Source organism: Pelobates fuscus, chromosome 12, assembly GCF_036172605.1.
Source record: "Pelobates fuscus isolate aPelFus1 chromosome 12, aPelFus1.pri, whole genome shotgun sequence".
Classification (NCBI taxonomy): Eukaryota; Metazoa; Chordata; class Amphibia; order Anura; family Pelobatidae; genus Pelobates; species Pelobates fuscus.
The window spans coordinates 66,148,456-66,161,616 of record NC_086328.1 but is presented as its reverse complement, the minus strand read 5'-3'; the positions used below and the strand labels follow the sequence as shown (position 1 = coordinate 66,161,616).

General features: G+C 37.9%; 1 protein-coding gene across 1 annotated transcript in view; it reads right to left on the bottom strand.

The window, feature by feature from the left end:
- Positions 1-13,161, bottom strand: part of PYGM (glycogen phosphorylase, muscle associated) — a 63,960-nt gene that overhangs the window by 25,260 nt on the left and 25,539 nt on the right. Inside the window, exons 5-9 of the mRNA XM_063437807.1 lie at positions 10,117-10,248; positions 9,020-9,131; positions 6,552-6,634; positions 4,919-5,062; positions 4,741-4,833 (exon numbers count right to left, since the gene is read on the bottom strand). Coding sequence (XP_063293877.1) covers positions 4,741-4,833; positions 4,919-5,062; positions 6,552-6,634; positions 9,020-9,131; positions 10,117-10,248 — 564 coding nt within the window. The remainder of the gene's footprint in view (positions 1-4,740; positions 4,834-4,918; positions 5,063-6,551; positions 6,635-9,019; positions 9,132-10,116; positions 10,249-13,161) is intronic.

Here is a 13,161-nt window from a genome sequence, read left to right as displayed (position 1 = left end):
TTCCAGCTTTATTTGGCCATGTTTTTATGGCAGAAGTCAGAAGTAAGTAGACACATAGGTATTATTTATGTCAGCGGTTCCCAAACTGTGTGCCACGGTGCCCTGGGCGCCACAAAATGTTTCCCCGGTGCTATGATCATAGCACCGGGAACCGTGCCTCACCCTCCCCTGCCGGCTCTGCAGGACTGGAGGGGAGATCAGAGATCTCACTCACTGGCCCACTAGCACTGAAATGCAGCAGTTGGCAGGGAAGGGAAACAGAACTCGGGGTAGCTCTAACCTACAGCTCCACCAGGTTCTTCTCTCGCAAGCTCGGAGCCGTGGTTACCAGGGCAACGCTCCGAATCTCGGGAGAGTGAACTCTAGCCTCAAGAGCTGCAGGTTAGAGTTCACTCTCACCACTTGGACCACCAGGGTTTAGTACTGCTCCCCCTGCAGAGACCAATACAGGTTATAAGTAATTTTCCGTATTTTATTCCATGGTGTAATATCTTGAGACGTAACAGTCTTCCTTTTAAGTTACACAATAGTTTGTTGTGAGGGTTAATGGATATTATATTACATACTAGAATGCTATTAGTTGAGAGGTAAAGTAATGTAGTGCAGTCATTTTTTTCCCCCCAGAAATTGATTGATCAAAATTAATCCGAGTTATAAAGTACATTAACATGTTCTTAATGTAGAAAGGAAAAAAAAACACAAATGATGAAAATACGTTAGAACTACATGTTCTAGCTGACCCTTTCTATAAATTATTTGAACTAAATAGAAATTGCCGTTGAAATCTGACATGAGAAAAAGATACAACAATGCCACCTTTGCTAGGCTCTTAAAAAGGTTTTTAACAGAATGACTCAGGCCTGCTCATAACCTTTTTCTAAGGGTACTTGGATCTATACAGATTATAGAAGCTCATCGGAAATATAAATTGAAAGAACGTATTTGCTCCTCGATGCACTTTTTTATTAAAGTGGAAAAGGTGTAGAGGTTAAAAGTTCATCTAGTCAGTAGAATTGATATACAATAATGTAGCTAAGAAGGAAAATTAGTTTTCATTTTTCAGCCACCATGAACATTGTAAACTCAGTCACCTGACCTTGCGTTAAAATTATTTATTTTCCTGTTCAGTACACATTTGCATGTGAAGCAAGATAATGTTTTTCAAGATCTTTTTTTATACAAGCTAGCAGCTCAGTTATCACAAAATTCCATTTTGAAACGCGATTGTGATGGGGTTAATGTTGCTTTGTTATTTGTTTCTCCAATTGCAAAGCAGGCACTTCCTCTGTCGCATTCTCTTGCTTTTTGCATAAGAATAACCAGACGGTATAAGCGAATGCATGTGCTAGTCTTAAACCACACGATGCAAAACCAACATGTGGGAAGAATGGTTTAAAATATTTTGCTGTGAATTTTAGCTCACGTGGTCTAAACTGTTACCATCCCACATCACATACCTCCCATATGCCCTTTTTTTGAAGGACACTATCTCCCTAGAGCACTGCTCTGTCCCTTGTCCGTGCTGTACTGTTCTTCTGTGCATTGACAATATCACAGAGTTCAGCTGCAATTAATGTATTTTTAAACTATAGTGTATGTTTATCTAGATTTCTTTGTAAAAATACTTGAAACTTTTTTCAATGACTTACACAACTTAATTATATATTACAATACATAAATAGATTATGGAGTTATCTGGACAAGGTTTGTAAACAGGGCCAGCGCGTCCATAAGGCGGCACAGGCGGCCTTCTTAGGGCGCAACGGCCTGGGTTGCGCTAGATTAGAGTAACCCGGCAGGAGGGAAGAGCACAGTGCTCCCTCCTGCCAGTCACTTAGTGCAGCGTGGCCGAGCGGAGCGGACCGTAGTACAGAAGCTTCTTTTTCCTGTACCTTGGGGGAACTGACAGGCAGTGCTCACTGAGAGAGTACTTTGTGTCAGTCCAGCTGGGTGCGGGTCACTCTAATCTACAAAATGTAGGAGGCACACCGAGAAGGGGAGAGGAACAGGGGGGGGGGGGGGGGGGGGAGAAACATTAAGGGGGAAGAAGAGGAAAACTAAGGGACAGTGGAGGAAAGGGTAAAAGAACACTAAGGGGAGAAGAACACTAAGGGGAGAAGAACACTAAGAGAGGGGGCACTAAGAGACAGGTAAGGGGGGAGAGTAACACTAAGGGGCAGAGGAGGGAGGGGAGAGAAACACTAAGGGGCAGGGGATGGGGAGAGTAACACTAAAGGACAGGGAAGAGAGGGGAGAGAAACACTAAGGGACAGGTGAGGGAGGGGAGAGGAACACTGAGAGACAGGGAGAGGAGGGGATAGGAACACTAAGGGACTTGGAGGGGAGAGGACCATTAAGGACAGGGAGGTGAGAGGACCATTAAGGGAGAAGGAGGGGAGAGTGGCACACAGGGGGGCCTGAGTGGGGAGAAAGACACCCAGAGGGACATGAGGGGGGAGATAGTCACACAGATGGGCCTGGGAGTTAGAAAGATGCACAGAGGGTCTGGGAATGAAAGCGACACATAGAAGGGCATGTGGGTGGAAATATAAAGGGGTTGGGGGTGGAAGAGACACAGAGGGGCTGTAGAGGAGGAAAAATAGACACAGAGGGGCTGGGGGGAGATAGACGGGCTGGGGGTGAAGGAGAAATACGCAAATGAGCTGGAAAGAGTAAAAGACACAAAGGGCCTGGGAGGGCAGGAGACACACAAAGGGGCTGGGGGAGTAAGACACACAAAGGGGGTTGTAAGAGATACACAAGGGAGATGTAAGACACACAATGGGGACAATTAGGGGATAAGATACACTAAAGGGGTAAGACATTTAAAAAAGGGGATAAGAAACAAAAGGCAGGTGAAGAGGCACACAGGTGAAGGAGTTTTTTTTTTTGGCAGGGGGGGGAAGGTTACAGGGGGCCAAAATCATCTTCGCCTGTGTACCCGAAAATTTAACCGGCCCTGTTTGTAAAGGCATGCAGCCACCCACTTTTTTTAAATGTTAGGATACTTTACATGTTTTAATGAGAATGTTTGTTATATTAAGTCCTAAAATATTAAAGGACCACTCCAGGTCCTAGAACAATGTCATCTCAATTAAGTTGTTATGGTTTAAGGAGGTCCTGTGACAATCATGTGTTACCATTAAACCATTAACTAATGTTTGCCCCTAACTATGTAAGGTGGTACCTGATTGCCCTGCTTTCCACTTCCACATACAGGAAACCTTTTACTTGATGCAACTTATAGGCTGAGAGTGTCAATCTTTTTAATACTAGTTTCAATACTAATTGCATGCTTCATCTACATAATATGTTTAAACTTGGCAATGAAATGCACTCTGCAGTGCCCTTTTAAGAATATAGTTAACACTGCTTCTTCAAATGTAAGTTGCATTCTAATTTTGTCTAAAGGTGTATCTTACAAAGTTCAAAGTGTTTTTAATTCTTTATGTTTTAACATGACTGAATGATATTATTAATTTAACTGGAATATCTGCCATGTATTGTCTGACAGAATATGTAGAGAATAAAAACAAGAATAGAGAGAATATGTAGAGAATAAAAACAAGAGCAATATAACCACTATATGCAAAACATACAACACCCACTTGAAAAGTGTGCCTTCTATACACTAAAAAACTAAACATACAAATAATTAGGGTGTAGGTGAAACAAATAATATCTCCCAAAACTAGGAGGTAATACCACCGTAATAAATGGCAAAGTGAATGTTTTCAGATATCTAGGAGGAAAAAAACTAGACATAGGGTAGTATAGTCAGATGTAACTTTATAAAATAAATAAAAAATGAAATAGCAAATATATTTATTGGGGATTCTGGGTTAGTTTTGCTCTGAGACTCCACTTCATTTTTAATTTATTTTATTGTATTACCTCCACACACGGCTGGCTCCTGGTCTCATCAACATCGTTTAGGTCTGATGAATTTGGAGATAGGCCGGTTTTCATTTTGATCTTGTAAGTGCAATCTAAATAAATGTCATGTTTTATATCTACCATCTGCATTATTTTTCATTTTCTGCTTTAATTACCAGCTTGAAAGAATTACCCCTGATCGGGAACAGATCCATCTTACACGCTAATATAAACATGATAGGCTTGAATTCATCCAGGTTCTTGTGAGTGCAACTTATATATTGTTAATTATAGTTAATTTACACCTGACTATACTACCCTATGTCTATTTTGTTCCCCTCCTAGATATCTGGAAACATTCACTTTGCTTTTTATTAAGGTGGTATTACCTCCTAATTTTGGGAGATACTATTTGTTTCACCTACTTATTTGTATGTTTAGTTTTTTTATGGCTGTAAATGGCACTAAACTAGCCTTAGCTGTACATTAACACTAGGCCTTGCTTGTAGATGTGGTATAACCTACAAATAGAATGTGATTATAAATAACAGAAATACCACAATGAGTCCATGGACATCAGTTGAAGAAATAGAGTGGCTTGGGGGGGGGGGGGGGGAGAGAGACAGGGAGGGGGGTTGGTTTAACAGTACTTCTTCAATAAAGGAGGTCTTTTTTTAAAACACTCTTCCTGTCCTGTTTGGATGTGCTCAGACATACAAGGGGTAAGGACATGTCACAGGTAGATTGCCAAAATATAAAAAGAACAAAATGAAAAAGTTTTCAAAGATCTATGTATACAGTTAGGTCTTATGTCATGTCGTCAGAGTAGAGCTCAATGAAACAATCACAAAAAGCAGCAAGTACCTTATCCCAGTCAAGTTTTTCAATATCCACAAATACACGCATGAGTTCAGGAATAGCAAGAGATGGGTGAGTGTCATTGAGCTGTATTGCCACCTGAAAGACAACAGGGAGAACATTTGTAGTAAGGGATGAGTAGCAAGTAACACAGATAATGAGTACTAATAAAAGACAACAATACCTTATCAGGGAATGAGTCAAAAGATGTACGGACTGCATCACGAGATCCAAACTTAGAAGATTTGTAACGTCTGATTATATCTTGGAGGGTAGCTGCAACAGCAAAGTATTCTTGCTTCAGACGTAGTTCCTTTCCTTCAAAAAACTGGTAGGCCAAGGTTTGTGGTGATGTAAAAGAAGAAGAGGGGGACAATGGCATTGTGATATATAAAAAAAGAAAAAAAAAACAGATCATACCAATGTTAGTCGGTTTTGGCCTTATCTTACCTTTTCAGGGTGCATATGCTCTCCTAGAACATGTACAGGGATTGCTTAATTGTCTACTTGAATTTCAGTAACAAGAAAAAAAAGTAAGAAGACTTTTCACTAATCTGTTGTGGTGGAGCTCCATAATTTGCTTTACCTGCATTCCTGCTCAAGGGAAGGTCTGCCTGTCTGACTGCTACATAGTTACATAGTTACATAGCTGAAAAGAGACTTGCGTCCATCAAGTTCAGCCTTCCTCACATGTGTTTTTTGCTGTTGATCCAAAAGGCAAAAAAAAAAAAAAAAACCCAGTTTGAAGCACTTCCAATTTTGCAACAAGCTAGGAAAAAAAAATCCTTCTTGACCCCAGAATGGCAGTCAGATTTATCCTTGGATCAAGCAGTTATTACCCTACATTGAAAGATTATATCCTTGAATATTCTGTTTTTGCAAGTATGCATCTAGTAGCTGTTTGAACATCTGTATGGACTCTGATAAAACCACTTCTTCAGGCAGAGAATTCCACATCCTTATTGTTCTTACAGTAAAAAAACCTTTCCTTTGCCTTAGACGAAATCTTCTTTCTTCTAGTCTAAACGCATGACCTCGTGTCCTATGCAAAGTCCGGTTTGTGAATAGATTTCCACACAATGGTTTGTATTGGTGAGTATATACAGGTACTACTCACCACTCATGGAGGAATGGTGAGTAGTACCTGTATATACTTTATGTTATATTTAATTAACTTGTATTGCATTATATTTTCAAGTTCAACATAGTTGGCGACAAGGTAAATAACTCTCGAGTATCTAACTCACAATATAATATGAGAGGACAAAGTATGACTTTTGGTCTAGTTTATGCAGGAGCCAAAGCTAAAGGCTAAATAATAGTCCTTGAAATATTTGGTTAAAATCTTTATTTCATTCTCACACTCTAATGCCTACCTTTTAGGGCAAGGGACACAATGTTTTATTCCTGGTTTTCTAATGTAGGGGGAAAGTGATATGCATCTCCTGTGGAAATTAAAGCACCTGTACTATGGTGTATCATGTAAAATTTAGTGATTTTGTAATGTCCCTTAATAATAATATATATGGTCCAGTAAATATCATCAGGGCTATTTATTAAAGTGTGGATTGCTGGATATGCAAAGTCAGTTCAAAGTGGATTTCAAATATCAGGCCAACATATCATAAAACAATATAAAACTGAAAACCAAATTTAATGAGAGAAGTTTTTGAACGTGGCTATTTTGGCCCAAATCTTTAAATCCACATTGAATTTCTGGCACTTCTCACATTAGTTAGTAACCATGTAGATGAGGTTGTGAAGAGTCGTTATACAGGTATATATCTGGAAAGAATGTTGATTGCATAGATACTCACATTGTCATTGGGGTATAGGACACGTGAGATGTTTTCAGCAAGGTTACGGTCTAACACAGCCTGGATGTAACCACCAACATTAACTGTAGGACAGGGAAGAGAATGAAAGAGTTTTCAATGAATGAAAAGAGTAGAAAATCAGGAACCACAAAAAGAAACAAACATGAGTACATTGTTGAAATGTGCAAGATCAGATAAAAGCCCGTTCCCTATTGTTAAGGTATACCCGTGACCAGTGTGTGTATGTGGGGGAGAGGGGGAGAATACCAGGGCAAAACTATTCATTTTCATATCGAAGTAAATAACAGGTAATCTATGAGTGGATGATTACATGCCATGGGCTTGACTATCTCATTTTATAAGCTTTACAGTAATTTTATGTAATCGTTATGATGGAATACTGTATATCATGTTAAAAATTAGATTTGAGGGGGGATTGGTTAGTTTAAATGAAACATGGTTGTCCGCTCTGTTTTGTTACCTATTTACTTCATGTATTGCCAACCAACTGGCTGAGATTCAGGTTTGGCACTTTCCGATCGGCCATTGGTATGTGGTTGACCTTGAATCACGCCTCCATGCTCCAAAGCTCCCCCCAAAAAATTAATTTTCCAAAATTGTCTGACTCACAACCCTGCCTCTCTACTTCTACCTCCTACCTCTATACTTAACTCATTATGTATTTCAGATAGCTATGCTGTGAAATCTAAGCTCACTAGTCTTCCCCCTCTGCTTTCCCCTATATTAAGGAGCTCATAGTTTTCTCCTAATTTGTCCCTGGCACCTTTTAGCCCCTCCCCCTATGTCCAAGGTCTTATGTTAAATTAAAGACAACATGCTCATGGACAAGCTAACTGCATCACATCTTAAAAACTTTCTACATAAACTGGGTTTCTTGGTTGGAATAAACCTCCCAACTATATTCTCTACTTCTCTGGTCTGTTTCCCCCCCCCCCCCCCCCCACTTGTACTCCTTTTCTTTCTCTTTTACTTCTCTTTCTTCTAAGTCTATCTTTTTCTTCCATTTCTTTTAGCTTTCTTCCTTCTTATTTTTGTTTCTACTAATTACGTTTCCTCACATGGAGACTGACACAAATTTATTTTATTGAAGTGGTTTGGGCCTCTTATTCTCTTTAACCATTTTTTCTACGATATCTGCTAAGGCCTCGCACGTACTTTGTACTCAATCATACGTTTTGTTATATTTCTTGTCGTTTTACTGGTGCTGTTAACATCTTCTACATGGCAGGCAAATTGCATGTCATTTATTGAATGATCTTTTCTGTTCTTGCCTATTCTCTATCATTTTTATTGTTTTTAAATAAAATATGTAATAGTATATAAATAATATATCATGTATACATTTCTAGCAGGGTGGAGCTATAAACAACTTGTAAAAGCTCCTGCAGAAACAGAAACCAGTTCAATCATATTTAAATGCCACTTTTTAAAGCATGCTGTACAGTGCATTGTATCCCTTTCTGTATTTTAACTAAAAAATTATATGAGATATTTTAATGTACACACCGTATGTCTGCAAGTGGACCTCTGGGATATTTCATAGTTTTAATACATATCAATGCATAATAAATACAGTTATAAATATTAAAGTAAATATTTCTGACTTGATATTGATGTTTTTATGTTGACATTAAATACCATAATCAATATTCATGGATTGTCATCTATGTGTAATTATAAAGTAAATACATGATTTAGAACACAATAAATATATTATATATTACTATAACATGTTTAACACTATAAAGAACAGATATATAGAGTGTTTAGAAGGCCAAAGCCATCTGACTGTCAATTCAGAACATGCATCAAATTAATGCTATTGCTGTATATGCTAATATTATATTTTCTATTTTGTTTAAGATATCAAAACTGTTTTGTTATTCATTGCTGGCTTTATCATCACCATTAAACACAGGCCTAACACTGGATTTGAATTGAGATTAAGACAAGCTTGGACTATTTTTGCACTGTCTCCTAACATGAATTACAGTGATTTGAAAATGGTCCACATTTTTGTCTTGCATAAAAGAAAGTCATATTGTTTAACACTGCCAAATGGACCAACTTTTATTTTTTTTGTTCATTTGTTAACATGTTTTAAAATGTTTCCAAGTCATTATGTTGAAGGATGATTAGTGTTGTGTACACTAATTTATGGACTCTTCTTAACTTACTAAATATTTTACCAAGACTCATGCTAGACCTGTTTTATTTTGAGGGACTATGGGTGGGTCAAATGCTAGTTAGCAGGAAATTTATATTGCATGGCAACAGAGAGAAATTAAGCAAAACATAAAGTAGCTAATCAAATTAAATGGCAGGAGTAGATAGAAAAAATTATATTAAGAACAGAAACATGGTAAATATACTGAGAACAGAAACATGGCTATAAATGGTTTAGAGAAGAAGATCATAGATATTGAACGTCAGCAAGAGAAACTTACAGTCCTTCAAGTTGAATTCAACAGGGGCTTTTGCAGACCATAATCTCATAGTGTTAACAGTGTTATTTTTATATCCTGGGACTGGAGTGTCATATGGGAGAGCGAGAACAGTCTAGAAATATGAAAAAAAAATGTTAGTAGGAAGTGAGACAAAGAAATGTTAAAAGTGGCACTGTTACCACCCTCCCCCTAAAAATTTGTATTTGATAAAGATAATAACTTTATGGAATACTAATATCGACTGTCTTAGAATTTCACTGAAATTCCAATCCAGTCAAGAGTTATACTGGATATAGGCACTACTTTGTCTTTGTATATTTCCTACACCTGGCACTTCTAAACACTGGGTGGAGCAACCGCTGTCTAGAAGTGTCAATCCCCTCAGCTTATATCAGTGACGACAGCAAGTAATTGGCTTTATCTATGGAGGATACTCCATAGACCTTGATGCTGAAGCACCTGGAGCTCAAAAGGACCTGACAGAAGAAGTTGGTAATGCCTGCGAGGAACAGGTTCAAATAAGTAGAACTTTTACACCCCTCCAGGCTATCAGACACCAAGTCGGGGGTCTTTTTAAATTCTGCAAAGTCTTCATGCGGTGACAGTGCCACTTTAAAGGGGAACTCCAGACATCATGTGTGGAGAGTGTCCTATTTTTTCATTTTACAAAAAGTTCAGATTTCAATAAAAATTTACTTTCATAAATTAACCGTGTTCCACTCCACCAGCTGCCAATCAGACAACCAGTTTTGTTTCTCCCTTTTCAGTGGAGCTAATCTCAAGAGACAGTCAATTGCTCAGAGCACCTGCCTTGCAAATACTTCTCATTGAGCTGTAATGGCGAGTCTGTATTTGGACAGATACAGAAAGCATGGGCTGGGAAAAATGAAAGGGCTTGCAAAGGCTATAGAGAAGAGAACTGTAGCCTGTGCAAGCTATTTTTAGATATACCCCTAATGGAAAAATGCATAATTCAATACATGCATGATTTAATTTGGGTTTTATATACTAAACAGTGTTTTTTTATTTATTTTGTATTTTGTCAGTGCAGTGTCCCTTTATAGACTTAATACTGATACATATACATAGGACCTTACCTGGGTATCAACCCACTCTGACCCTTGAGCGGTGTGTTGAACTCGACCATAAAACTGTACAGGTATCATGTATTCTGGACGAGCTTTTTCCCAAGGATTACCATATCTCAGCCAGTCATCTGCCTCCTCTACCTAATGGGAAACAAAGGTGAAATTAGAGGGATCCTACAGAACCCAGGACATACTTGAAAACGAGAGAAATCTCAATGTATGTTTCCTGATAAAATATTTCATAAATAAATAAATAAATAAAATAAATAGTGCCAGGAAAACAAACCCTTTTTCCTGTCACTAGAGCCCCCCTTCCTCGGCGCTGAAGTAGTTAAAACCCCATTAGCCACTTACCTTAATCCGGCGCTGGTGACCTCTCCTCCCCTGCTGACGTCAGCTCCCGAGTGGAGCCGAATGCGCATGTACGGCCAGAGGCGCGCGCACTTAAACTCGCCCATAGGAAAGTATTACTTAATGCTTTCCTGTGGGGATCTATATGTCCAGCATCAGATAAGTGCGATTTACTCCGTGTAAATAGCGGAAGTGGCCCCTAGTGGCTGTCAGGGAAACAACCACTAGAGGCTGGATTAAACCTGCAGTGTAAACATAGCAGTTTCTCTGAATCTGCTGTTTTCAGCTGCAGGGTTAAAACTAGGGGGACCTGGTACCCCGACCACTTCATTGAGCTGAAGTGGCCTGGGTGCCTATAGTGGTTCATTAATGGAAAGAGAGGCAAGAATGAGTTTAATCTATCCCAGGAATGGAGATCTCCTTCTTGTTCTCATGTCACCACTGTGCAGAAACAAGCAGAACTGAGTAAAAAGGAAACAAAAATAAGTGTGGTTTTGTAATTGTATCACTGGCTAAAGTATGTTAATGCAATTGCCTATGCTGGATGGATAGAAATATAAAAAGAAATAAAAAATATATATATATATACACCCACAAAGATAAATATTATTTTACTGTAATTTACTTAACATATTTTAAAAGTAACTATTCAGATTTATACCTTTGTCCCCATAATTTAACCATACTCCTGATTAAATCACAGTCTTTTTAACTTTTATTTGTCTGGTCCATGATATAACATAGTCACATGCACAAATATTTATTTTATGCTACATCCTAAAATGTAAACCATCTCAGGTAATAATGCATTACTAGCATACAGTATAACACTAAAGTGGGGCAAATATTCAGTTTCCTATAGTCCCATAACACAATCATTTTAAACATGTTTTATCTGCAATGTTTCCAATCATTTTATTAGTATTACATTCTTCATGTAACACAGGGAGCAATCCCTGCAGAATTATGAATTAAATATATCTCAGTACCAAAAAATGTCAGATCATTTCACCTATCGGAAAAAAGGTTTAGGCGAAAACAAATGAGAAAAGTATTGTTATATTATGTTGCGTTATGTATCACATTGAAAAATATCAAGGGTTATTAAACAAATGGGATATATTAGGTTAATAATTATACCTTGTTTTTTTATGTGTTGTGTATTTTTTTTTTCAATTTTCTTTCTGTTTTCTTTTTTTTTTTAGGATTTTATGAATAGCTCTTTAAATGTGCTCTTCACAAGAGGAGTTAAAAAAAATCACCCAGCTAGTTGGCAAAATTGACCATGCAGTATATTTAATAAACTATGCCCTACTTCTTCTTTTTTTTTTTCTTGGCCTGAACAAGTTTTAGCTCACTACCATACTTGGTAACTCTCAGGGTAAATACTGTGACTGGAGGTTATTATACCAGTCATAGGGTCTCAGGGGGTTGTGCCAGTCTTTCAGCATTACTCTTTGTATTTTAAGATGATTTCAGACGGCCTCTCAGTTTATAGCTCAGTGCTGCTGTCTCTTTTAGGATCACTGATTAAATGAGCGTGCAACCTTGGATTGGTTTTAATTCCTTGTAGAATAGCGTGCAATGAATGAATTAAAAAATCCTGATAGCTTAATGTGTTACATGAAAAAAAAAATTAAGTGACGAAGCATGTCATGGGTTTGCACACCACAACTAAGACTGTTTTAAATATGCCTCTGGCCCAAAAGCACAAGAAAAATCTTGAAATATTATTAAGTACTATAGAAATATCTTTTCTTTTTAAGAAAGTTGGTCTTCACCAATATTCCTCCTATTATGTTATTTAGAAATGTACTTGTTGACCCCACCACTGCATAGCCTCTATACTGCAGATTAATTTCAACCCATTCAAACAAAATAGGTAAATCATTCTATTCCAGTAGATATATTCAGTTTAAAAAGTTGCCAATCACGTCTCATTGGGGGAACAACAATGTCATTTAGAACATCAGCATTTCAATAGTGTTTGGACTTTGTGAAACCATACCTTATAGTGAACACAGTGACTTAAATGGGGATACTAATGTAAGATGTAATGAGCCACATAATTGGGCAGATGTCACTTTCTTATCACTTGATCACTTTTTAAAATGACAGTATTCACAGCCTTATATGACTTGACAAAGGCCAGAGATTGTGAAAATGTTGCTATACATATATATATATATATATATATATATATATATATATATATAGTTTAGGATGAATAAAGCAGTTTGGGTGCCTAGACTTTTAAGTTTCAAGCTCATGAGACTGACTATTTCCGAATGACCAATTGGTGACTTAACTAGTTCATTTAATAAGAACTAGGAATGTGCTTATCTGGTGTCTGCACTGCTCCATCACTCCAATACTGCTACAGGAGAGTCGGAGCCTTTCTACGTGACCTAAGGCGGGCAATGCATCAGCCGACGATCTCAGGCAATAAACATAGGAAAGCAAATTAAAATACCTATGCAGAAGTCTTTGGCTTTCTGAAGCTATAGTAGTGACCAGCAGACAACATGTAAGAAGCTAAACTGCTCTACAGCAGTTTGATTGCCTCCAATCAGGAGAGGGGGGTGAACTCCTGACAATATTCACTGTAAGTTTACTATAGTGGTTAGAGAACATGGAGTGTTCCTTTATCTTTAGATTGTAAGCTCACGAGCATGACCCTCTAGCTATTTTATTGGTCTGGTT